At 42.6% G+C, this 25,679-nt stretch overlaps 2 protein-coding genes across 5 annotated transcripts in view; both read left to right on the top strand.

Moving 5' to 3' along the window:
• Cmss1 (cms1 ribosomal small subunit homolog) overlaps positions 1-5,211 on the top strand; it is a 299,845-nt gene extending 294,634 nt beyond the window's left edge. For 2 of the 4 annotated variants that reach the window (XM_029544547.1, XM_029544546.1), the window contains exons 8-10: positions 357-444; positions 3,395-3,483; positions 4,885-5,209. In XM_029544547.1, the coding sequence (XP_029400407.1) occupies positions 357-444; positions 3,395-3,483; positions 4,885-4,968 (261 nt within the window). In that variant the 3' untranslated portion in view covers positions 4,969-5,209. Of the gene's footprint in view, positions 1-356; positions 445-3,394; positions 3,484-4,884 lie in introns of all 4 variants that reach the window. The other 2 variants (XM_029544545.1, XM_021209008.1) reach the window with 2 other exon arrangements.
• A 9,106-nt stretch (positions 5,212-14,317) lies between these two features.
• The window catches only part of LOC110330096 (cell cycle control protein 50C), a 20,130-nt gene continuing 8,768 nt past the window's right edge, over positions 14,318-25,679 (top strand). The window contains exons 1-6 of the mRNA XM_021210058.1: positions 14,318-14,388; positions 16,050-16,266; positions 19,876-19,986; positions 22,355-22,456; positions 23,352-23,439; positions 23,882-24,022. Of these exons, the coding sequence (XP_021065717.1) occupies positions 16,075-16,266; positions 19,876-19,986; positions 22,355-22,456; positions 23,352-23,439; positions 23,882-24,022 (634 nt within the window). The 5' untranslated portion in view covers positions 14,318-14,388; positions 16,050-16,074. The remainder of the gene's footprint in view (positions 14,389-16,049; positions 16,267-19,875; positions 19,987-22,354; positions 22,457-23,351; positions 23,440-23,881; positions 24,023-25,679) is intronic.

Genomic DNA, 25,679 nt, shown 5'->3' with positions numbered 1-25,679 from the left:
AAGGTTTCCTCTGTGTTTCATGCCTCCACATGGCTTCCTTGGCCTATGCAATCATGTTCTCTGCCTTGCTCCACTCCTGACCACTCCTAAACAAAGGTTGAGCTTAATATCCCAGTTCCTTTGATATATATAAATTTTCTTTAAAAAAAAAAAAAAAAAAAAAAAAAAAAAAGTGCCCCTATTTGTTTTGGGGTGGTTTTGGTTTTTTCTTTTGTTGTTGTTGTTGTTTTTTTTTTGTTATTGTTGTTGTTGGTTGGTTGGTTGGTTTTGCATAGAGATAAAATACTCTAATATGGCCTGTGGTTACTCTTTCTTAATGATTCTTCCTTTTCTTCCCTATCTTCCATTTTGAAAAGGTCCAGGAACAGGTAAAGTTGCTGGAGAAGCGTGTGATACACCTGGGTGTGGGGACTCCAGGGAGAATCAAAGAACTTGTCAAACAAGGTATGAGATAGGGATGTGATAATCCAAAGGAACCAGCCCTTTGTCTTACCCTGTGAGAGTCTGGGCAAACACATTTGCAGTGCAAAAAGATACACAGGCCTCTGTGTAAATCCCCCAGTGAGAAACTCAACTCAGCCTTTGATCTCAGAAGCCAGGCAGCTGCAGTGCTGTGGGGATGAGGACGACTGTGGCCCACTGAAATGCATTTGCCCACCTGAACACTGTCAGACTCCAGTGGCTGGAGTGCGCTTCACCCATCAGCTGGCTGAGAAACTGGGAGAGCCCGCTATGCTGAGAATTTCCTTCTTGGGTAAATGAGGCTTGATCCTCAGAGTCTCCTATTCTGGTCATAATGGGATAATAAACAGACTGAAATGAAAACATCATTTCTATAGATAAAACAGGGATATTCCAGAATATTCCTCCAGCATGTGTTTCCCTTTTGTGCTTTGCACAGAAAGTATTCCTGAAACCTGCTGACCTACAGTTCCTTTTCTTACCAGATTAGGTTTTGGAGGGGCTGGGTTGTTTTGAGGTGCTGGAGATTGGAGACCTCACCCATGCTAGGCAAACCGTCCCCGCTGAGTCCTGTCACCTGAGCTCCTTTCACTGTGTGATGTGAGACAAAAGTCTCACTGAGCTGCCTGTGCCGGCCTTTATCAGGGTCTCCATCCCTTGCCACTGGAGCTGCCAAACTTACACGTGAGCCTGGAGTCCAGTTCGCATTTACTGATTTCATTCTTCATTTTTAAATTATTTAGTACAGTAATGTGACCTTGTCTTCTGTTGGATCTATTCCTGAATTATTTTGCATTTGTCAGATATTGTATCGCCTAATACAATATTGTATCAGGAAGCATCGCTTAAAACCCCTGCCATTCCTCGCCAGATGACAATGATCTGTAGCTAAACCCACCGCCTGCAGGGTTCTGTGCAGAGGCGAAGAATTAAGACACTAGAGGTCCCTGATAGAGATGGGATACAAACATTTTTTTAATCCCTACTTGTAAGTGGTGTTATGCCGGACGTCCTTTGTGTGTGCTACTGACTAGTATCCAGAGCATCCTTACTGCTAGAACTCAGATTTTCTGGGATAAAACAGAGCCTCAGAAGAGATGAGTGACTCCAGAAAAATAATTTAAGGAGCTGTTAATTATTTGTGTTATCAATGAAAGTTTTTACTTCAGAATCTGATTGGATAGATAGTTTAAAATATATTAGCCATAGTGTTAGGATCCATGTAAGGTGTTTAAAACTCATTTCGTTACTGTTACGACTTAACATGGCAAAAAGAGATCTCTGTGATACTGGGATCTGTAAAGCTATCTTCAGCATTGCAGTGTTTTAATTTAGCAATTATAGAGACTTTCTGACTATGAGTCCGTGAGAAAAGCCAGAAGATACGGAGTGGGTGGGTAAGATGGCTAAGACGGTAAAAGGGCTTACCACAGAACCTGAGTTTGATTTCTGGAACTCACAGTAGAAGGACGACTCCTCCAAGTTGGCCTCTAACCTCCGTACTCACCTTAGCATGCAGGCCCACACACATGCACACAAACATACACTAAATAAATGCAGTTTTTTAAAACGAAGAAAGATGTAGATAAAAGTTAAGTTTCTTTAGAGATAAGTTCTTGTTGATTATAACTACTATACTGCCTTTCGGTCTCACGTCTACATAACTATACATTTGTATGGGGCAGAGATCGTATTACATCCCACATGTTTACAGTGTGCTTGGTGTGTGTGTGTGTGTGAGAGAGAGAGAGGGGGGCTTTATATTATAAATATGTGTCTCACTTAAATATTTATATATTATGAGGACTTTCCTTGTCAGAAAATTGATTTACTTCTCACTTGAAATATCTATATATTGGGCTGGAGAGATGGCTCAGTGGTTAAGAGCACTGACTGCTCTTCTGAAGGTCATGAGTTCAAATCCCAGCAACCACATGGTGGCTCACAACCATCCATAACAAGATCTGGCTCCTTCTTCTGGAGTGTCTGAAGACAGCTACAGTGTACTTACATATAATAAATAAATAAATCTTAAAAAAAAAAAAGAAATATCTATGTATTACATTGTCTGCCATTCTTTTGGGATTGATATTTGAATTTTATCCAGTTTTTTTAAGTATGCATAAAACAGTGATCATTGCAAGTAGCTTTAAGCTTCTGGTAACTTTTTTAACTGAGACATCATGGAAGGAAGGCTATTTTGTCAATGTGTGTTTTAAAGCTCTGGGTAAAGGTGGTTCCATTTAAGAGGGGCTTCTCTGTTGGCTTTTCCAGCACTAGGTCTCTTTTAAGGGAAGACTATCAACCTGTTCTCTTTTCCCAGCTTCCTGTCAGGATCCCAGTGAGAGTGTTTTAAATGAAAGTATTGTAATTATAGAAGGCATGAAGAGTCTCCGGGGCAGGGAGTGGGGACTGAACAGGGAAAGGCATGGGAAGCAGCTGGATGGAGATTCCTCAGGCGCACAAGACCTGGCTCTCCTCCAGTCTTGCTGTGCAGTAATCCTAGGTAAAGCCCGTAGCAGAGTGGGTGCAGTCCTTACATGGGTTACCAGCCCCATCAAAGGGTCTCCCCAACCTCATCCTTCTCCCCATCCCCACTGCCTCAGAGCCCTATAGAGTCTGCTGCTCTCAGCTCCTCTGCGGGGCTGGGCCGCAAGACTCGGGTTCTCGAATCAGGAAGATGGAGACCCAGCCTCCACCGTGAGGAGTGGAGGGAGCACCCGAGGATGGACAGGCTTCGCCAGAGTGGCTGCTCTGTCCTCAGAAGCAGGGAGCGACCTGCTGCAAGTGTTTCCCATTAGGCAGGCATCACTGTGCAGAGGTTCGTGGCTGGGGGAAGGACAGCAAGTGAGGCAACCAGGAAGACAAAAACCATTTTAATAAGCTGACGTCGCCGGGGCTCCACTACCGAGACTCTCGCTGTGTCTTTCAGATGGCCTCAATTTGAACCCCTTAAAGTTTCTGGTGTTCGACTGGAACTGGAGAGATCAGAAGCTGAGGAGAATGATGGACATTCCCGAGGTACTGTGTAATCAGCAGTTGTCTTTAATCTTTTTTCTTCTCCGATTTAAACTTTTGAGTTCAAACACAGTAATAAAGTCTTTGACATGGGAAGCCAGCACATTCTCCCTTTGGAAATCATTTCTGTCTTTAACACTGAGGTAACTACTATAGAGCCATCTCATCCGCTTACACGTAACTGTATCCTTTCCATGTGTGGTACGGTTGCTCACTAAATGGCCATGACTCCTGCCCCACTAGGGCATCTGTACTTCAAAGAGGCCAGCCAATCTGGAGAATTCGTCCTGTCCCTGTACCTCCCAGCGCAGACAGTCATCTTTGCCATTCCTTCTTACATAGACATTTTTGGCCAAAGAGGGGGAAGAGGGGCTGATCATCGCTGCTGGCTTTGCCACATCTTCACAAAACTACTATATAACTGACAAAGACGTGTTTGTTTTGTGTGGAGGGTTTTTGTGTCTCCGTAGATTCAAACTGAAGGACTGAGTGCCTTTGTGGGCACAGCGCAGCTCCCTATATAGCTATGAAAAACTGCTCACTGCCCTCATAAAGTCGAAATTTTATTTTTGCCACCCACCATGTTACCATGGAGCAATTTTTCAATCTAATCTGATGGGGGGGGCAGTGGTTACATAATAATAAACAAGGCTGTCGGTCAGCTACCAGGACTACTATCAGAGAGGCTTGGGATTACGCCTCTACAGCATGCTGTGAGTTAATTTACCACATAAAACTGCTTCCCCACACTGAACAAAGTTCATAATAATTGGTTGGTGAGTTATATTAGGCATTAATTCAAGTTAAAAAAAAAACATTGGCTTAGTTTCCTATGCATGCACCCACATGTGTGCAGGAACATGTACACACACATACATATATACACACCGCACACAGAGTTGTCTCTCCATCCATGGATAGTCTTTTAAAAAAGAAAGTACTTAGCTGTCAGGAATGAGTCCAGATTTGATGATTTCCATTCTAATGTCAAATCAAAGAAGCCAGCTGATCCTGAGAGTGTGTCCTGTCCCTGACGCTATAACGGTGTCGAAATAGTGTAGTTATAGACATTTTTGTTACATCCCTGCCATGAACAGTTATCTCAATCCTGCATTGGGTCTTTGCATGGAATCTGGGCTACCAAAAGCACCCTGTGCAGTCCTCGGAGCACGTTAGGCATTTCCTTCTCGATGCTGCAAACATAAGGACACTTTTGTGAAGCTCATGTTTCACACAGTACCTCTCTCTTCTGTCTTTTGCCTAGGACCAGGACGTTTGTCCTCTCTGATTCTGGCCATAACAGCTGTCTAAATACATGGGCCCCCAGGGGTTGGCATTGTTCACCTGGACTATTTTTGTTTGATCGTAACCTTTCTGCTGTTTTGTCCTTTTTCTCTCCTTTAGATAAGAAAGGAGGTTTTCGAGCTTCTAGATATGGGAGTGTTCAGCCTGTGCAAGTCAGACTCCTTGAAGCTGGGCCTTTTCTAAGCCTGGCTCCCGATGAAGAGTCCAGTTGCCAACATCACAAGCACTCAGTGACCTACTCCGCTGTGATTACGTTAAGTTCATCACCCAGTGGATCCCTGAGGCTGCCTCGTGGGGTTCTTTGACAACTGAGTCTGTCTTTTGGCTCCTGCCCTCAGATAATAAAAGCCCTGCCTGTGCGTGTTGTCTTGTTGAGCAGACAGTTTTCCTTTCTCCTCTGCTTTGACTCTGCAGGAGACAGGAAACAGCAGCTGAGCCACTGAGCCACTTCCCTCTCTGAGCTAGTCTTGTGGGCTGCACAGTAGAAATGCTATCTCACAAAAGTCAGAGAGGCCAGGAGGTCACGCACATGGAGCAGGTCCACCGAAGCATGAGGGCCGGGGCTGAAGCTCAGAAGTGGGCTCCGCAGTGGGCACCAAAACCACTTTGTGATGGTGAGGGCACGGAGTCTCAAGTGCCTTTACTGGCCTGGGATGAGTCCCTCTTCCCTCATTTCGGATTGATAGGTTAGATCTGTGAGCTTCTGCACTCACAGCCCTTGTCAGGTGGGTCATCTGGAAATGACAAGCAGTGAGGAGATGGAAGCCTGTTGGGTCTTTGCCCCAGCTGAAAACAAAGCTGGAAGTGCAGCATCATCGTGTTAAGGTCTCTTCATCTCTCTGCCTGTCAGGCGATGTCTCCTGCACTCCCTCACTGTGAAACATAGTCTGGGGCACACAGTGTGACCAACAAAACTAGAAAGAGCAAGTATACCTGATGCAGGCAGGTAGGAATACAGCAGCCGTATTCATTTATATGCTTTGACCCTTTAATTTGAAATAATTTCCAATGTGCACAATTTTTCCCATGTCCCCTTCCCCGGGTTCCCCCAGTGTCACCATCTAAGATGATACCCAATGCACAGGTGTACCAAAACTGGCACCCCAACGTCAGCACAGTAGAGTTTAAAAAAGCTGTAGATGTCACTCTGATTTCCCGTTGGAGGGCTATGCCACACTTGTCATTCTTTCTCATGGTGGCAGTGCTCTGTCTGCGCTTCTCGTGACATCAGGTGATGGGCGCTTCTCTCGTGACGTCATGTGATCAGCACTCATCAACCCTGTTGTAAACGATCCTAAATCCAGATTTGTCCACATCACAACTTGAGGTTTTGTGAGTGTGGGTCAGACCCACAGTGGCGGTTTGTCCATCTCCCTGTGTCCTATCAGGAGATTTATGATGTTACTGTGTCTCAGTACCAGCGCGAGCAACCCTGAACACCAAGTAAAGGTGCCATCTGCCACCCAGCAGTAGAAGTACGTGCCGCTTTCCCCTTTGTAGTCAATATTTATCTTGGATGAGATACTTTAGAGATATAAATACCCTTTTCTTCAAACAACCCAGGAATTTTTAGCAGCCACAGATTATTATTGTAGCTGCCATTACTGTGGTTCCTTTCCTGTTCCTTTTCTTCTTTTGATCTTTATTGGAACCCTCGTGAAATAGAGCTTCCCTTTTCTTAGTTCTTTGCCCAGTAATTTTTTACACCAGTGAGAACACATGAATGTATATTTTACTCTTTTTTTTTTAAATTTTTATTTAATGTTAGTATACAGTCCAGATTTTATCCCCGCCCTGGGCCACCCTCTGATGGTTCCACATCCCATACCTCCTCCTCACCCTCCCCCCCAACTCCACGAGGATGTCCCCAACACCCACCCCCTCATCCCACCAGACCCCCTCATTCCCTGGAACCTACAGTCTCTTGAGGGTTAGGTGCATCTTGTCTGACTGAGTCCAGACCCAGCAGTCCTCTGCTGTATGTGTGTTGGGGGCCTCATTATCAGTTGGTGTATGCTGTCTGTTTGGTGGTCCAGTGTCTGAGGGATCTCAGGGGTCTAGGTTAATTGAGACTGCTGGTCCTCCTGCATGATCACTCTCCTCCTCAGCTTCTTTCAGCCTTCCCTAATTCAACCACAGGGTCAGCTGCTTCTGTCCATTGGTTGGGTGGAAATATCTACATCTGACTCTTCCAGCTGCTTGTTGGGTCTTTCGGAGGGAAGTCATGATAGGCCCCTTTTTTTGAGCACCCCATAGCCTCAGTCATAGTGTCAGACCTTGAGGCCTCCCCTTGAGCTGGATCCCAGTTTGAGCCTGTCACTGGGCCTCCTTTTCCTCAGTCTCCATCCCTGCAGTTCTTTCAGACAGGAACAATTATGGGTCAGAATTTTTGACTGTGGGATTGCAACCCCATCCCTCACTTGATGCCCTGTCTTTCTGCTGCAGGTGGGCCCTACAAGTTCCCTCTCCCCGCTGTAGGGCATTTCATCTAAGGTCCCTCCCTTTGAGTTCTGAGAGTCTCTCACAGCCCAGGTTTCTGGTACATTCTGGAGGGTCCCCCCACCTCCTACCTCCTGAGGTTCCCTGTTTCCATTCTTTCTGCTGGCTCTGAGCTTCAGTCCTGTTCCCCCCCCCACCCAATACCTGATCATGTTTCCCTCTTACCCTCCCTGTCCCCTTTCTCATCCAGGTCCCTCCCTCCCTCCCCACTCCTGTGATTGCTTTCTTCTCCCTCCCAAGTGGGACTGAAGCATCCTCACTTGGGCCCTTCAGCTTGTTAACCTTCTTGAGTGCTATGGATTGTATCCTGGATATTCTGTACTTTTTATTTATTTATTTATTTGGCTAATATCCACTTATTAGTGAGTACATACCATGCATGTCCTTTTAGGTCTGAGTTACCTCACTCAGGATGATATTTTTCTAGTTCCATCCATTTGCCTGCAAAACTCAGGATATCCTTGTTAATAGCTGAGTAGTATTTCATTGTGTAAATAAACCACATTTTCTGTATCCATTCTTCTGTTGTGGAACATCTGGGTCATTTCTAGCTTCTGGCTATCACAAACAAAGCTATGAACATAGTGGAACATGTGCTCCTGTGCCATGGTAGGGCATCTTTTCGGTATATTCCCAAGAGTGGTATAGCTGGGTTTTCAGGTAGATCTATTTCCAATTTTCTGGGGAACCTCCAGATTGATTTCCAGAGTGGTTGTACCAGTTTGCAATCCCACCAGCAAAGGAGGAGTGTTCCTCTTTCTCCACATCCTCACCAACATGTGCTGTCATCTGAGGTTTTGATGTTAGCCATTCTGATTGGTGTAAGATCAGGGTCATTTTGATTTGCATTTCTCTGATCACTAAGGACGTTGAACATTTCTCTAGGTATTTCTCAGCCATTCGAGATTCCTCTGTTGCGAATTCTCTCTTTAGTTCTATACCCCATTTTTTGATTGGGTTTTCTGGTTGTTTTGTGCGTGTGTGTGATTAGCTTTTTAAGTTCTTTATATTTTTTGGATATTATTCCTCTATGGATGTGGGGTTAGTGAAGATTTTTTTCCCCAATCTGTAGGTTGCCAATTTGTCCTATTGACTATCTCCTTTGCCTTATGCTTTTCCATTTTATGAGGTCCCATTTATCAATTCTTAACCTTAGAGCATGAGCCCTTGAAGTTAGGAAATTTCCCCCTGAACCAATGAGTTCAAGGCTCTTTCCCACTTTCTCTTCTATTAGACTCAGTGTATCTGGCTTTTATTCTGAAGTCCTTGACCCACTTGGACTTGAACTTTGTGCATTTGACAAATATGGATTTATTTTCAGTTTTCTACATACAGACTGCCAGTTAGACCAGCACCATTTATTGAAGATGCTTTCTTTTTTTCCATTTTATATTTTTGGTTTCTTTGTCAAAGATCAAGTGTCCATAAGTGTGTGGTCTTATTTCTGGGCCTTCAGTTCTATTCCACTGATCAACGTGTCCGTTTCTGTACCAATACCATGCAGTTTTTATCACTATTGCTTTGTAGTACAGCTTGAGGTCAGTGATGGTGATTCCTCCAGTTCTTTTATTGTTAAGAATTGTTTTTGCTTTTCCTGATGAGTTTGAGAATTGTTCTTTCCATGTCTTTGAAGAATTCTGTTGGGATTTTGATGGGGATTGTGTTGAATCTGTAGATTGCCTTTGGTAGGGTGGCCATTTTCTTCCAATCCGTGAGCGTTGGAGTTCTCTCCGTTTTCTGAGATCTTCAATTTCTCTCTTGAGAGACCTGACATTACTGTCAGAGAGATCTTTCACTTGCTTGGTTAGAGTTACTCCCAAGATATTTTATATTATTTGTGGCTATTGTGAAGGGAGTTGTTTCCCTAATTTCTTTCTCAGCCTGTTTATCATTTGTATGAAGAAAGGCTACTGATTTATTCGAGTTAATTTTATATCCAGTCACTATAGGTTACAGTACATTTTTTTTTTATTGTTCAAATTCCTTTTTCATTTGTTGTTAGATTATTTTATTTTTCAGAGAGGGTCTCTCTGTGTAGCCCTGGCTGTCCTGGAACTCACTCTATGTATAGACCAGGCTGGCCTAGAACTCAGAGATCCACCTACCAAGTGCTGAGATTAAGGGCATGTACCACCATACATGGCTACTCTTAAGGCCTAGGTAATTTTTACCTGCCTAGCCTGCCATTTTGTGCTGTTACTGCTGTTACTGGGATATTCTGTGCTTTGGTGCTCTTGGAAAACAATCAAATAGCAGTCGCTAGAACTGCTTTTATAATTAGCCACAATAAACTTGTACCTGAACCAACCTCCCAGTAGCACTTCCTGCACCGGTGTATGAGCTTTTATGGGTTCTCGCCCTTATAAGCTGCCTCTGAGATAGACCCCAATGTAATAGAAACACCTGCATCATTATAAGAAGCTATTTGGAATAAATCTTCCATTTTGAGTAGGCGGTCGTGAATTTATATGATGGCCAAAGCAAACCTGTCACTCTCATCCCTTGCCAGTGATGGGCTTTGGCATCCACGGGGTGGGTAAACTGAGGCAGGCAGCAGGGTCAGTGGTTAGAGCCACTGAAGTGGGTGGATCCAGATACCTCCAGGGTCTGCTGCTAATGGCAGCCAGTGACTAGAGAAGATACTCTGAAGTCTTTTCTCTGAGGGAACAAAGCTTGATTTACTAGGGCTGATACTCTCTGTGGCCAGCGGAAAAACTAGGAACTCTTAACTCCTTGGGGCTTTCGAAAAAGAGAAGGAAAGAGAAAATTTCATACATATATATATATATATATATATATATATACCTGACATGTACAGATATATATGTGTATATATATATATATATATATATATATATATATATACCTAACACATGCCCAGACAAGCTTTACATACATACATACATACACATATAGTTAATGGGTAGAAGGAACAACATGCAAACCCCCACTCACACAAATCATATACATTCATATACCCCTACTCATACAAATCATATACATACATATACAGAGTTGACGGATGGAAAGAACAATGCTCCAGCCACCCATTCTTTGTTCTTTCTTCCATAGCTTATATATCCCAGGAAAATCTTTCAAGCAGTCTAAAAATATAATGTGATTATGTTTTAGTTTCCTTCTAGTGAATGATTGTGAAAAAAAAACCAATATATTCCCCAATGCCTTTACAAGAAATAACATTACGTAGTACAGGTAAAGAAAACAAATTATTCCCCAAACCCCATGTACATTTGTAACTAAGCAACTTGTTATAGATTAACAAAGTGTGAGCAAGCAAGGGAGTTTTCTCAGCCAGTTTCTCTTACTGGCAGGCAGCAATGTTTGGTTAAAAAGGAAGGAATACTCATTATATTATGTATCTTTAAAGGTAATCTTCTAAGAAACTTAAAAGAATCATAAATCTAAACTTTTATATAAAAGTCAGTCATATCTACCTTATATTCTTAGAATTCATATCTACTCATCAGCAGTGCTTATAAATCATATCAGGAAAGTGAGGGCAAAAATAGCTATAAAAATGGGTATCACCAGTCCAGCCCCAGTGAGAGTCACACCAGCCAGTGCTGCCATTGTTCTTGTTCCCTGATCATAAAAAGTCCCTAGCTTAACTGATAAAAGAGTATGTCTTGCCAGGCATGGTGGCTCACGCCTTTAATCCCAGCACTTGGGAGGCAGAGGCAGGTGGATTTCTGAGTTCGAGGCCAGCCTGGTCTACAAAGTGAGTTCCAGGACAGCCCGGGCTATACAGAGAAACCCTGTCTTGAAAAACCAAAAAAAAAAAAAAGTATGTCTTTCTGAACGTCAAATTGTTTCCTAAGATTTTCTACATCAGAGACAGTAGTAAAAACATGTTGACTTAGATTCACTGACAGTTTTACTTTTCCCAGTGCTTTCTAAGGGTCGTTGCTGATGCTCTACGTGTCTAAGTTCTTCTCTAGGATGGTGATAGAATCAAGCTGATCCAGCAGCAGTGTGGGAAAGAGATCTAACATTATTATTGTGAGTGCCAATGATACTGTCCAGTGAGGGACTGGAGGCCCCCTTAGAGTTTTCATACAGTTCTTAAACTAAGAGGGATGTGAGGGCCGCCAGCAGAACAGAGCTCCACAACAGCAGGAAGTCCTCAAGACACGTGGCCCTTGGGGGTCATGCCACACCAAGGCTCACCCATGTGGCTACAGTAACTCTTGGAGTATATTCTATGAGTTCTAAAGCAATGTGTCCTTCTTCCTTCATGACCCTTGGCAATCCCTTAACCCTAACAGGTGAGATTTCCTTCGCCTGTGGAATGGATCACATACCTTCATAATCCAGGTGTGTAACTTTTTGTCAAGTGGCATGTCTGAGATAATGTAGAAAAATATATACCAGACATACTTTCATATGGAGACATTGCAGTCTAAGCCTGACAAAATTCAGAACAATCCACTAATTCACCCTTAAAACTAAGACCATTGTGAATCCTGTGAGCACCCACCCTGCACACATAACCACAGTCTGACTCTACCCTTATATTTACTGTATTTCCATCCTGCAAGGAATTCAAGACCGTTAAACATAAGGCAGTCCAAACATGTAAAGTGGGTGGTATTGCCAAGAAGGCACTGTGATATCCTTCAACATTAGCAGACATCGCTGCCTTCAGAACACCTGTGCTGACTGTTGACATTCCTGCATAGAATAGGAACCATCCTAAGGTTGCAGCCCTTCCTTTCTGCACCCTACCTGTTGCGTGAAATATAAAATGACACGATCCCACACTAGTGCCGGCTACTTTCTGGCCCCAGTGGTCTCTCCACCCCCATGCTAGCCCCATGCAGCGGCTGCCCATCTTGCTGTTCTCTTGCTGTGGATTCTGCTCACATTCCCAGCCATCTGCCCCCTGTGGTTAGCGGTCCCAAATGCCAGTAACCAGGTAAAGTCAAAACTCTAGAGGCTTGTAATTTATTAGTCAGATTTATAATAGTAAATTCTCAACCCACAAAACACCCACACAATGAACTCAAAACTCAATTAATATAAACACAAGCTACACACCTAGATAAGGCAAACACAGCCTGCTTATTATTTAATCATCTATCTAAGAAATCCTCAATACTTACAGCTCCCAGGACTGCGTGCTTCTGGCACCTCTTCCTCTCCTACAGGTTCCATCTTATCTCTTCCTCTCCTTCCTCCTCTCTCCCTCTGTACTTTCTGTACTCGTCTCTAAAATTCTCAGCCCTCCTCCTTTTCCACTGCCCAGCCACAGGCTCTCACCATATCTCGTGCCTGCCCTCACCTGCAGATAGACAGCAACCCACACCTACCCCCATTTGTATGTGATTCTGCCCCAGCCTTATGTGGTTTTGGGAGTTATTAACATATAGCAGGTAGACCAGTTCCTGAAGAGTACACTCCACCTATGCTGCCATGACAGAGTTGACTCAAGCAATGTGGCTGTTTGGGGGTCAGTAACCACAACCTCCTTCAAGTAAGACCAATGGCTTATTGATTCGGTAAGGTACACTGGAATCCTAACTTTGGTTGGCCATTGGTTCCCTGTCTCCAGTGAAATGTGTTCATATATCCTCATAAATAGTGGACATGCCATGGTTTCACTATCATATACATGATTACACCATGACTACAGAAAAATAAAGACAAGGGTTTAAGAATGTCCTTCAAGCCAGGCATGGTGGTACACACCTTTAATCTCAGCACTCAGGAGACAGAGGCAGGCAGATATGAGTTCCAGAGACAACCTACAATTCAAGTTCTGAGATACCCAGGATTACACAGAGAAACCCTGTCTTGAAAGAAATGGTGGCAGTGAGAGATTTTTCTAATGACACCACCACTACTAGCAATGACGGCTCTTAGACAGGGAGTTTTCCCCTTGTGTATATTTGCAATGCTTAAATTGTGATTAGCTGCACACTGAGGTAGAAGGCTACTATTAGCATCCAGTGCACCCAGTGGGATACTTAGTGGGTAGAAGCCAGGGATGCAGCTAAATATTCTGTGCCACCCAATAGAGAGCCAACTGTCAATAGTGCTGATTTGTTGAGGAACCTTGTTTATTAAGAAACAAAGCGTATGAAGTGCATTTTCAAGCATAAGTTGTATTGCATAAAGTCAGGTTTAAGGTTCACTCCATGAGATAGAACCCATACTTGAAACTGCTAAAGTGACCAAGAATCTAAGACTAGGTAGGTCATTGGCCCTAGGGGAAAACCTATTACTATTATTAGTCTAAAGGAACATAGCAATAAAGTCACTCCTAATAACACACTGCTAACAATTGAGGGGATTTATTTTGTTATTATTTTTGTGGACTTTCTGTTTTGATATTTTTTTGTCTGTATTAGATTTTTGTTTTCATTATTGTTTTGTTTTTTGAGAAAATCTGAGGCTAGATGGTTAGGGTGGTAGGGAGGAGCTGGGGGAAAGAATATGATCAAATACATAATGTAAAAAATAATAAAAAATAGAAAAAAGTGAATTTAATAGATAGATATAAACTGTGTTCCTGGTTGTCTCTCTTAAGAATACTGCCCCTGAAAAGTTTGCACTTACTGCATATGATGAGATTTTTATTTTTAGATTTTATTTATTTTTTGTATGAGTACACCATCGCTATCATCAGACACCCCAGAAGAGGTCATTGGATCCCATTACAGATGGTTGTGAGCCACCATGTGGTTGCTGGGAATTGAACTCAGGACCTCTGGAAGAGCAGTCAAGAGCTCTTAACTGCTGAGCCATCCCTCCAGGCACCACATGATGAGATTTTAATTGTCTACGTGTCTGAACCACATGGTGCCAGAGAGCTGCCGAGGCACTATTCTATGTGGTAATCTATAATGAGAGTAACATTTAAATCAATGGACTTAATTAAAGCAGATTGCCCTTCATGATGTGAGTGGGATTCATCCCTTCCTTTAAAGACCTGAACAGAAAGGCTGCCCCCTCCCTTTCTCTCAGTAACAGAATTCTAACGGAAAAACTGGCTCTTTCTAAGGTTATCCCAGTCTCTTGGTCTTCAGAACTCAACGGGGACACTGGCTGGCCTCTGCAGATTGAGACTTCGCCTCTATACTTGTGTGAGACCATTACTTATATAATATATATTTATGTATCTAGAGATTTGATTTCTTGGAGAGCCAGGACTATTGAACTGCCTGTGAAACTTGGTACTTTGCCACCTTGTCTTGAAAGGAAGCTAAAAAATGCTGTTCTTAATGGTTCATTCTAGAGATAACTCTCTTACTGAGCATTAACTGTTCCAACATGGGAGCAGGGACTTGTGTCACAAACGTGCCTGATGCCTTGGGAGACAGTTTTGCACACATAATCTAACTCAGGTCTATTGCTGCCCAAGCCCTTAGCCAGATTCATTTCACAAAACAGCTCATAGATGTTGACTGTATGTGTTCCCTGACATCTCACACAGTGGGCAGCAGCAGCCTGGCTGTCAGCACTTGCAGGTCAGATTCAAATTTGCACCGGAACTCTTCCATGAGTAATTTGCTGCTTTTTTTTTTTTTTTTTTTTTTTTGCTTGTTTTCCACGTATAAAGGTTGATTCTGAATTGGAAACTTTCTGTGTGTATTTGCATTCTCTTGATATTCTTTTAAATCTGGTACCTTTGTCATTGCCTTCTTACACACACACACACACACACACACACACACACACACACACACACCATGGCTTCTCTGCCTACTTTATAAAAGTCTTGGTCTGTATCCTCTGGCATTTTTAAATGAATAGTTATACATTGTTTACAGCCAACGCAGAAAACCCTCAGAACAGAGCCAACGCTGTACGGCAAGGCTGAGTATCTGACAACACTTCACTAACCTCCAATGAGTAGGTCAAAGAGAGCTTGAGAGAGACTTTTTCTTTCAAGATTTTTATTTTTATGTTATGTGTATGAATATTTTGCCTGAGTAAATGTCTGTGCACCATGTGCGTGTAGTGCCCAAGAAGGCCAGAAGAGGGAATTGGATCCCCTGGGACTGGAATTATAGACAGCTGTGAACCACCCTATGGGTGCTGGGAATCAAGCCTGGGTCCTCAGGAAAAGCAGCCAGTGCTCTTAAACACCAAGCCATCTCTCCAGCTGCAAAATGAGATGTCGCAATCTACGTGTTCTGCCTGGGTCTCTCTTGTGTATGAAAAAAGAAAGCAAACAAAACAAAAAAGAAAGCTGATGAAGTTAATTAAGTACATGCATATATAGTCTCCAAATCCCTGTTTGTTTTTCTTTCTGTATCATCACAAATGGCAAAGCTAGCTGTAATTTCAGAGCGTTTTCCCCAATTTAGTTCATATTCCTGTTAGACTATAGCCATATTCAGACGAAGTGGATAACCCTAACTTTGATTGTAATAATCACCAAAGATTTACACAAGTTTCTAAAGATAAATTTGGAAAGGTTTTGCCTTGACATACTCAACAAATCTCTGAAACAAGCCGTAACAACTGTTTCCCGGCGGTTGTTATAGATGTTGGTTTTTATAGACCTGAAGGAGGAGAACATTTATAGGCATGGTGTTTTAGCATGTCAGCCTTTCTGAGCCTAAATAAAATACACCCAGGAGTGCCTGGAGAGAGCTGCACTTCCTGTACGTAGCAGGTCTGCTTAGAGAGTTAAGATCAGAAAGCAAAAGTGAATTCACTGCCTAACGTACTTCTTCATGTACCATTAGCATTATGTGGTATTACTTTAAGTATGAATGTTCTAAATGTCCCAAAAGTATGTGAGTTACCCACAGGACCAAGATGGAGATGATGCCCCAGTATGACCGGTCCAGACTGCCAGAAAACACAGCACTGAAGCAGCAGACGTTGCCCACCCAGCAGCTAAATCTATCGGCCTCGGTGGTCCTCTCTATCTTTTTCACCACAGGAGGATTCTGCCTCTCTGTGGGCGTCATCCTTCTGTTGTCTGCAAAGAGCACCAAGGAAATTGAGGTTGGTCCTGTGTTGTATTTTTAATTCCCAAAGGTTTTCTGTTTGGGACTATAAACAGGTGTGATCACTTTAAGGACATAGCCCCTCCACAGGTAACTAGATGTGACTGGATCCACCCAACGCTGGACTGGCAGGGGATGCAGATGGGGAAAGCCCGCCCACGGCAGTGACTTCACTCATTCCTACTGTCACGTTGGTCATCTCTGGCCACATTTATGTATGAGAGCCTGGCCAAGTCAGGTGACTGTAAAGAAGTGAGCAAGCAACAAACAGGTGAAAGAAGAGAGGCAGGCTCAAAAGACTGCCAGGCCCCAGTAATCCTATACAGGTTACATTATAGGACACAGAGCACAAAATCAGAGCACAGAGCCAGCCAAAAAGAAAGATCTTGGGTTCTTAAAGCATGTGCATTTTTTTAAATGTTATTCTTGTGAAATTAATATGTCATGGTTGTAAATAAGAGGAAATAATTTTAAGTAATCTAATTTAGCCAAGTAAGTATTTATGAAAATAATTCAAAATTATTTTGAATGCTCAGTTTTTAGCCCAATTTTTAGGTATTCTTCTATTCTAATTGAAGCAGACACCATCTCTGTGCTAATGAATGAATAAACTATTATCTCTTTTAATATTTAAACAAACACCAAACCACACAAGGAAAAAAATATGTCATGATTGTAGCAATTTACTGGGCACGGTGATTTTTTTCAGTACATGCATACACACACATACATACATACATACATACATACATATGTATATATGCTGATTGAGGGAATTATGGTTTTCCTCTCCTTGCCACTTCTTTGTGACTACACTCTAGCTCCTTTCTCCTTTCTCATGAAGTATAAAGGAAGTTACTGTGAGCCATGGGCACAATGCTGTGCTGGGCAGCACAAGGATTGTTCTTTCTGCGTTCAGTTTGTTGCATCCAGCTACACTCCTCCTCCCACTGCCCTTCCTGGCCTCTGGCTAATGAACTATTCTGCCTGCAGATGAACTGTTTAAGATCTGATCTATATGAGACCATGCAATATCTGTTGTCCTAATATTCTCTGTATCCATTCATCTTGCTGCACATGACAAGATTTTTGTCTTTAAGACCAAATAACGTTCCATTTATTCATCTGTCAATGGACAATGAAATTGATTCCATAACATTATGAATAGGACAGCAAAAATATATGGGTATCTCTTTGATGTGCTGATTTCATTTCCTTCAGCTCTATCCTTGGTGAGATGGACAGATCTTAGGACAGAACTACCTTTTTGAAGGATCCCTACACTGTTTTCCATAGCGGTTTTTCATAATTTACATCCCTGTGGTGGTATATAAAAATCTCATTTTCATCCAACGATAGTGGCACAAACCCTTAATCCTGGAACTTGTGAGGCAGAGACAGTTGGTTTTCCGTGAGTTCAAGGCCAGCTTGTTCTACATGGGGAATTCCATTCTGATCCATGAAACTTGTCTATGCTGAAAGAGATGAGAGATTATCAAAGCCATGTGTTTGCAAGCGAGGTTGATCTTCATCTTAGAAACAGCACATTGTATTTGCTTCTCCATCGGGTTTTTTTTTTCCTATCTTTCTTCCTCTGGAAGGAAGTGTGGAAGGAGAGGGGGACAGTTTTCACTAAGAGGCAGTCATTGCTGAATTATGTTACCTTGGACATGAGACAGTGACTAAATCACTGACTGTTGACTAAAGCCAGTCTTCAAATAACTATTAACAAAATGCTTTTATCCCATGACATTACAGGGTATTTGCCGTAAGTCTGTTTGATTGTTTTGTGTGTTTCAGACAGGGTTGTCTCTAATACCTTATTAGGGAACCAGCAATGGCTAGAGGGTAAATCTCTATTGCACAGAGAAGTTTTGTTGTTGTTGTTGTTGTTGTTGTTGTTTTAATTTCATCAAGTGATAAAGATAAACTGAACACTGCAGGCCAGGATGTTCAAACCCTTGCCTAGCAGGAAAAAGAGTTCGAAGCTGGCCTTCCCTTTTCTCATTTAGCCCTGGAGCACAAGGAATCACTCTTTTCAAGTCACTTTAAGTACAAATGACACCAGCCTCTCAGATTCTATAATCGCAGATTTCATTCTTTGTTGTGGGTTTTTTTTTTTTTGTTTTTTTTTTGTCTATAGATTTACACGTTCAGCAGAACACTGAATTGCAGATACTGTCATTACATTCACAGTCCATGAGGGATATGCATTTCTCACCTATGTTCTTAGTGGTAGAAAGCAACAGAGATACCATCTAATCAAAACTTGTACGAGCATGAAACATCTCTCCTAATTCTGCCTCCATAACCCAAAATGGAATCGATGAGATAAAGTGCACTCCTGTGTGACATCACTTGTAGACAAACTGTCACATGAAATGTACTGGTGACCAAAATGTAGACACTGGAGGTCAAATATAATACTCCAGTCCAATGAGGGTTTGGACCGCCCTGGAGCCTCGGGTCCCTTGGCTCAGCTCAGTGTGCTGTCTGTGCTGGCTCTTGGCTGTGTACTGTTCTGTTCCTTCATGTTCTTTATAAATTAACGTACAGTCTACAGCCAGAAAAGACATAAATATTATCAAAGTAATCATTCAAGCCATGTTATGTGTATAAAGAATGGTGACATAAAGCCCTGTAGCACATTAGTGAATTTACACTTCAGCTCCTTCAAGGGCTTTGCACAGTTCAATATTTCTACTCTTTCCCGTTAGTTTTCTCTTCAAAAAAATCCTTCATCCTATTGGCCCCTTGCCAAAGAGAAAGCCACGCCCTTGCTCCTCTGAGCTTCTATGCTCCCGGAATCCTCTCGTGACTCTTCATCGTGGGCAGGGAGGAAGAATCTGCCCCCGGGGATGGGGAGGGTGCAGCCCCCGGGCCCTTTTCTCTGAGCTTTCCCCCTCCCCGCAACCACCACACTCTTCCGGCTGCATCCTCCCAGAATTGACTGCTGGCTGCTTTGCCAGAGCACCCAGGAGTCCCCCACTTGGGACATGTGACTCTTTTTAAAAGAATTCATTACACAGTTTCTCAGAGAACTTAACTTTGAAAACGCAGAACACAACACCTTCTCAGGCTGAGAACTATTCCACATACATCAATAATATAGTCTGGAAATATTTGCTATCCCGTTTGGTCGCTTTTAGTAACTTCCTTCAGAGGACGTGTAAAATAATTAATATGAATATTTTCCATACAATAAAATGGAAAAATAGAGAATGAGTTCCCAGTGAAGGTGATTAGACTCGGGCTGTGGGCATAGTTTTCACAAACCCTTGACTAATACCTTCCTAGTAGCCGTTCCTATGACTAAGAAGGGCAGCGGCGTCACCCCAGAAAATCACATAAGCGTGCCACAGACACATGGATTTCCTGGCCAGTGAAAAACGCCTTCAGGCAACTTCAAATGAGAGATCGTGAGAAGGCTTCCAAGTACCCCAGAAAAGCTCGCCCACGCAGCAGACTGCCCTCTAGCCCTGTCACAGGCTCCATCTCAAAAAAAAAAAAAAAAAAAAAGAGGTGGGGGTGGGGGGCTCGGGCATTGAATTTTAAGATGTGGACTCATATAACCTTTAAGTGAACTATTGTTTTCCAATCCTGACAGATAAATTACACAAACACGTGTGCGAATTGCGCTCAGCTCCGGGAAGATAGCTCTAATTTTGACAAAGCATGCAACTGTTCTCTTTCCTTTTACCTTCCGGAGAAAATGGAGGTGAGTTCCTCATACCTCTCCATGGTGGGTTTGCATTTTCCATCAAATCCTTTCCAAAACCTGAAAGGGACAAGAAATAGAGAGTTCGAAAGGGTGAGTCTCGAACCTATGATGCTACACACCCTCAGCATGCATGCCCTTGTCGTTCTTACTTTTTTTTTTTTTTTTTTTTTCTGTTTCTAAACTTGAAGATTCTTAACTTTCCAACATAACTTGTGAGATCGGCCACTCGGGTTCTACCATAAATATCTGCGTGGGCAGGGCTGTTGAATTTGTTCTGCGTAAAACCTTGTGTTAGGGGAAAACATTACTGGACTAAGAAGCTTTGCGAGTTGGGCAAAGTCACATATTAAGTTGGTGTCACTCGCCAGGCAGATGGATTCAATAGCCCCATGTCATCGTAGCAGCGTAGTCGTTCATGTTCAATCCCAAAGAGGATCTCGCCCTGGCTCTCTGGCAGTGGGAGGACCGCCAAGAAAGATAAGGGAAGCCCCTTCTATTGCCTTAGTTAAACTCCCGTGTTAATATGGGTCCTAGGGAGATCCAGTGAAGAAACTTCCTGGAACTCCTGGCAGAGGGGAACTGTCTACTCTGACCTTTAAGGAAGGGGGGACGAGGGGAGAAGTATGTAGGTTTGCAGGAAACGACAATGACTTGGGTTGGGGACCAGCTGAGTGAGTTGTAAGTAGCCCTAAGGTAGGGGGCTCAGTGGAGACACGGACAGAAAATCAACCTGTACCTGGGCTCCTTCAGTAAGACATTTGGAAAGAAATGAGGGGACCAGGTATGTGGCAGGGTGGGGTGGAGGGGCACTGAGGAAGAGGAGAAAAGGTTCAGAATGCAGAGCACAGGATACACTTTTTGAAATATCTTTAGGAAGCAGAAGAAAATACCGTTCTCATTTAAGTCTTGACTGTTAAATAAGACCATGGAGGCATAAAAAATATCCCTTCTCAGCTTTTATTGCTGGGATCGAAGCTGTGACCCTAGCTCTGAGCTCTGAAGTCATTCAGCACAAAGGCCAGGGCTCCAGGGAGCCTTGTGAGCCAGGGACTGATACATCAGGGTCACTAAGGTAGGCTCACATACACACACCCACAGAGAGCCCAGCCAGCCAGCACCTCCTTCTGGTCCCTCCATGACACCCCATACAATCCTCCTAGTGAGGTTGTTCAACTAAAAACCAAGTCACTACTAAAGCACTCAACGCACCAGACCCCATCCGTCCTAAAATAAGCACAATAATGCTATCTACCCGATTGCTCCTAGACTACCATTTAGTACAATGAGACTAGATTCCTCACCAGTTTTAACACATCAGCACAGACGAGAGGTCCCCCATCCTACAGCAGTGGCTGCTGTGGCTACTCCCGCATCCCACTGTGTCATAGTATAAATATACTGCAGGACAGCACAGTCTCCAGCAACATCTTACTACACAGCCTGTTCTTCACTGGAACATTGTTGACAGCCGTTGATTGCTAGACCGCTAAGAACATTAGCGGATAATGAATGGGCAGCAGCTCCCTCTTAGTCGAGCCCCACATACATCCCACTCTTACTGGGAAAATTCCTGGGATGTTGTTGGACTCTAACGTCTCAAATCACTTCAGCCACACAAGTCTCCAGCTTCTAATGCTGTGCGACCCTTTAATACAGTTTCTCATGCTGTGGTGACCCCCCCCCAGCCATAAAATTATTTCCCTTGCTACTTCAGAACTGTAATCTTGCAACTGTTATGAATCATAGCATAAATATCTGAGTTTTCTGATGCTCTTCCCCTGTGGAAGGACTGACCCTTGAAGGGGTCGGTGAGCCACAGGTTGGGAACCACTTCTGTTCCCTGGGTTACCACACCGAAGAGGCGGCTGGGAAAGCGTATACCCGTGCTGCTGCTGATCCGACTGTTTTAGATTGGTCAGGGACGCCCCACAAAGGGAATCTTGTGTTTCATCAGGAAAAATATCTAGGTATTGAAGTCTTGTGCACAGTATTTTTAAGAAACTGTGCAAAGCATTTTTCCTGGGGCTACGAAAAAGAGACAATATTTGTAAACCAGAAGTTAATGTATTGAAACCACACAGCCTAAAGCTGGGCCTGGTGGTGCATGCCTTTAATCCCAGCACTCCAGGGGTAGAAGCAGGCAGGGCAAGCAAGCACTCAAGGGCAGCCTGGCCCCACATCAGCCAGGGCTACACAGAGGAATGCTGCCTTGTTTTGGTTTGTTTTGTTTTGATTGATTGATTGATTGATTGATTGATTTTTCTTTTTGAGGTTCTAGTTTCTACTTTCAATGGGGTGGAGGGTGTTAATGTTTACTAATGTTCCAGTTAATTCATAGGAATTGCTTCTTTTTTCTTCTATGCAGGGTGATGTTTATATGTACTACAAACTGTATGGTTTCTATCAGAATCTCTACCGATATATCTTATCAAGAAGCAATAGCCAATTGGTGGGTAAGGATATTTGGGTAAGGCTCGGTTCCATTTGGTGTAGTATTCTCTTCCTTTGTTTTAAGCCAGGTGGTTATTTCCGTCTCTAGACGGGCATGGGGCAGGCCTTGGCATCTAGGTTTTTAAAGAAAGAAACGTTTGCTTCATTCTTACTTAGGGTGACAGGGCTGAGCATTTTGGGTAAATATTACCGAGAGAGAGAGAGAGAGAGAGAGAGAGAGAGAGAGAGAGAGAGAGAGAGAGAGAGAGAGCTGTCCCCCTTTAAACCAGGTATTATTTGGCAACTGAGTAATTAACCTTTCATGAATTTTAAGAGACCGTGGTCTCTATTTGACTCACTTGCTAATCATGTTTGTCCTTTCTAAAACTGAAGCCCTGATCTATCCTTCTTAAAGGAGAATTTCGTGAATAAAAGCCTTGGTTGTACTGGATATCTCTGTGGACCTAAGCTGTTATTGTCAGCAGTCCACACATGTTAGTGAGACTCTTCTTCTGACAGTCTGTGGAAGTGATAACCTAAACACGTTTAGCGAAGCATTTCCCAGTGAGGTAATCTAGCTCTGGAACCTGACCCAAGGGACCCTCTGAGTATGGTACACTTTAACGGGAAGGGTTTTAAAACCTGTTTCTATATAGACCTAATGTGATACTCAGCATAGCAAAGTAAAAATCCTTCCTGCACATACTTTTGACATGCTCTGTACTGTTAACAAGGAAACAACATCTCTAGACACCCACAAGCACACAAATCTCCAAAGAATGAGCATTCCGTGGTCTAAGTGAGCCAGAAAGCCTGAGGAGCACAGAGAGCAGTCCATCCACTAGTGATGGTTGATGCACCTTGCCAGTAGCCTCTTTTTCAATAGTCTGTTTGCCAAAAACACTTCTAATGATACATCATCTTGCATACAGGATACTACGAACTGTTCTCCGTTCCAAGTGTCCCACAATGACACTCCCATCATTCCTTGTGGTGCAATTGCCAACAGCATATTCAATGGTAGGTGACTTTTCCCTACCTCCGTCATAACTATGTAACACACACACACACACACCCCGCCTCCAGGATGTTACTCAGGAAGCCGAGTGGCTGGTTTTATTTGCTTGCTTAGTGCCAAATATTTCATCCAGGATAAGCCAGAACACTGATGTCTGGCATTTCATTTGTAAATAACTTCTCCCTCGCCAGCAATCTGAAGGAATAATCAGGGAACGAGTTAAATGGAGCCAAAGAATATTTTTCAATAATTGGCCCAATGTTGGTAAAGGAAAAAATGATCTCATGAATCAGCATGTATGGCATGTAGGCATGTTGAGTGTCTGGGGAAAAACAAAAAACAAAAACCACCCTAATTTGTTTTTCATCTGGGTCCGGGTCTGCATTTTGAAAGGTGGCAAAATGGCTCCCTAACATGTCCACCGTGATTTTAAATTTATTTCAGATACCATAACTCTTTCATACACCCTGAATCCGTCTACACAGATAGAAGTCCCGATGCTAAAGAGTGGGCTTACATGGTGGACAGATAAGTATGTCAAATTTCGGAATCCAAGATCCAGTAACTTTACCAGTACATTTGCAGGTACGATCCAGAAAGATATTCCACCCCCACCCCACCCCACCCCACCCTTCTCTCGTGTGTGTGTGTGTGTGTGTGTGTGTGTGTGTGTGTGTGTGTGTTCGTGATACAGCATATCTTTGCATAACTGTCTGGAACTCACTGTGTAGACCAGGCTACTCAGTTCCTGTATGTTTTTACAGTTGACTCAGGGCTGGGGTATGCCCTGAGGCAGCTTTTTTTCTTTGACTCCTGTTGTACTAACTTTCCCCCATCTTGGGCACCACCATTGTCTCCCTATTAGAAACTAAAAATAATTGGTTCTATGTTTTATTCCAATTAACTGTTAAGGAAAAGGTAAGTGGTTTAGAAAGTTTGGGTTTAAGCTGTAATTTATTATGCAACTGGATACATTTTTTTTGTCTGATGCTTTGTTTGTTTTTTTCATGGCAAGGTTTCTCTGAGTAGCTTTTGCTGTCCTGGAACTCACTGTGTAGACCAAGATGGCCTCAGACTCAGAGATCCGTCTGCCTCTGCCTTCAGAGTCCTTGCATTAGAAGCAAGCACCATCGTGCCTGTCTTCAACTGGATACATATTTTAGAATAAAAAAAAGTTGTTTTCTTATTTGAAGTTTTCATTTATTGATTAATAAATTGATACAGTATTGATGGGCCTATAAAATAACTCTACTCAAGTCTACTTACATTTAAATCTACTTTTAAAATGCTGGTTTTCTAAAATTTTAAATATATAAATGCATATGAAACATTTTTAAAAATATTTCCTTTGTCATTATCAAAATATTTGAAGATAATACTTCAAATAATTTTTGAATATCCACTCACATGCTAAATTGATTTTTTGGTGATAAGTGTTATGGCCTTATTATTTTTAATTGTTTCAAAAAATTGCAACTTTAAAAGATGAATTCTGGCCAGGTATGGTGGCACACGCCTTTAATCCCAGCACTCAGGAGGCAGAGGCAGGCAGATTTCTGAGTTCGAGGCCAACCTGGTCTACAAAGTGAGTTCCAGGACAGCCAGGGCTATACAGAGAAACCCTTGTCTCGAAAAACCAAAAGAAAAAAAAGAAAAGAAAAGAAAAGAAAAGAAAAGAAAAGAAAAGAAAAGAAAAAGATGAATTCTGTAGGTAATCAATTTGAAATTGCCAGTACCTTTAAATGAGTCTTCTCTTTTGACTCTGAGTAAATCCTGTCTCCATGCTCATAGACAATTTTGTTAAATGGAGTAAAATGTCAGATGTCTGTCATTGTAGTGAAGTGTGTTAGCATTTTTTTATTAAAGATTTATTTATTTTATATATGAGTCGCTGTCTCCAGACACACCAGAAGAGGTCATCAGATCCCATTGCAGATGATTGTGAGCGACCATGTGGTTGCTGTGAACTCAGGACCTCTAGAAAAGCAGTCAGTGAGTGCCCTTAACCATTGAGCCATCTCTCCAGCCCCATATGTTAGCATTTTAACTCAAATATTTTCATGGGCATGTTTTATTTCATAGGGTTTTCCCACCTATTTTTGAATTTCTCGTTAAGTTTAGATGCTAGTGTATAAATCCTGGACTTTCTCAATATCACTTTTTTCTGGCACAAAAAATTTTTAATCAAAAGTACCAATAGTCTTTATAGAAACCAAAATAATCAAAGGTATGGTTATATTGA

The sequence above is a fragment of the Mus pahari genome, chromosome 12 (genome assembly GCF_900095145.1).
Source record: "Mus pahari chromosome 12, PAHARI_EIJ_v1.1, whole genome shotgun sequence".
Taxonomy (NCBI): Eukaryota; Metazoa; Chordata; class Mammalia; order Rodentia; family Muridae; genus Mus; species Mus pahari.
This window is presented reverse-complemented; position numbering and strand designations above follow the sequence as displayed.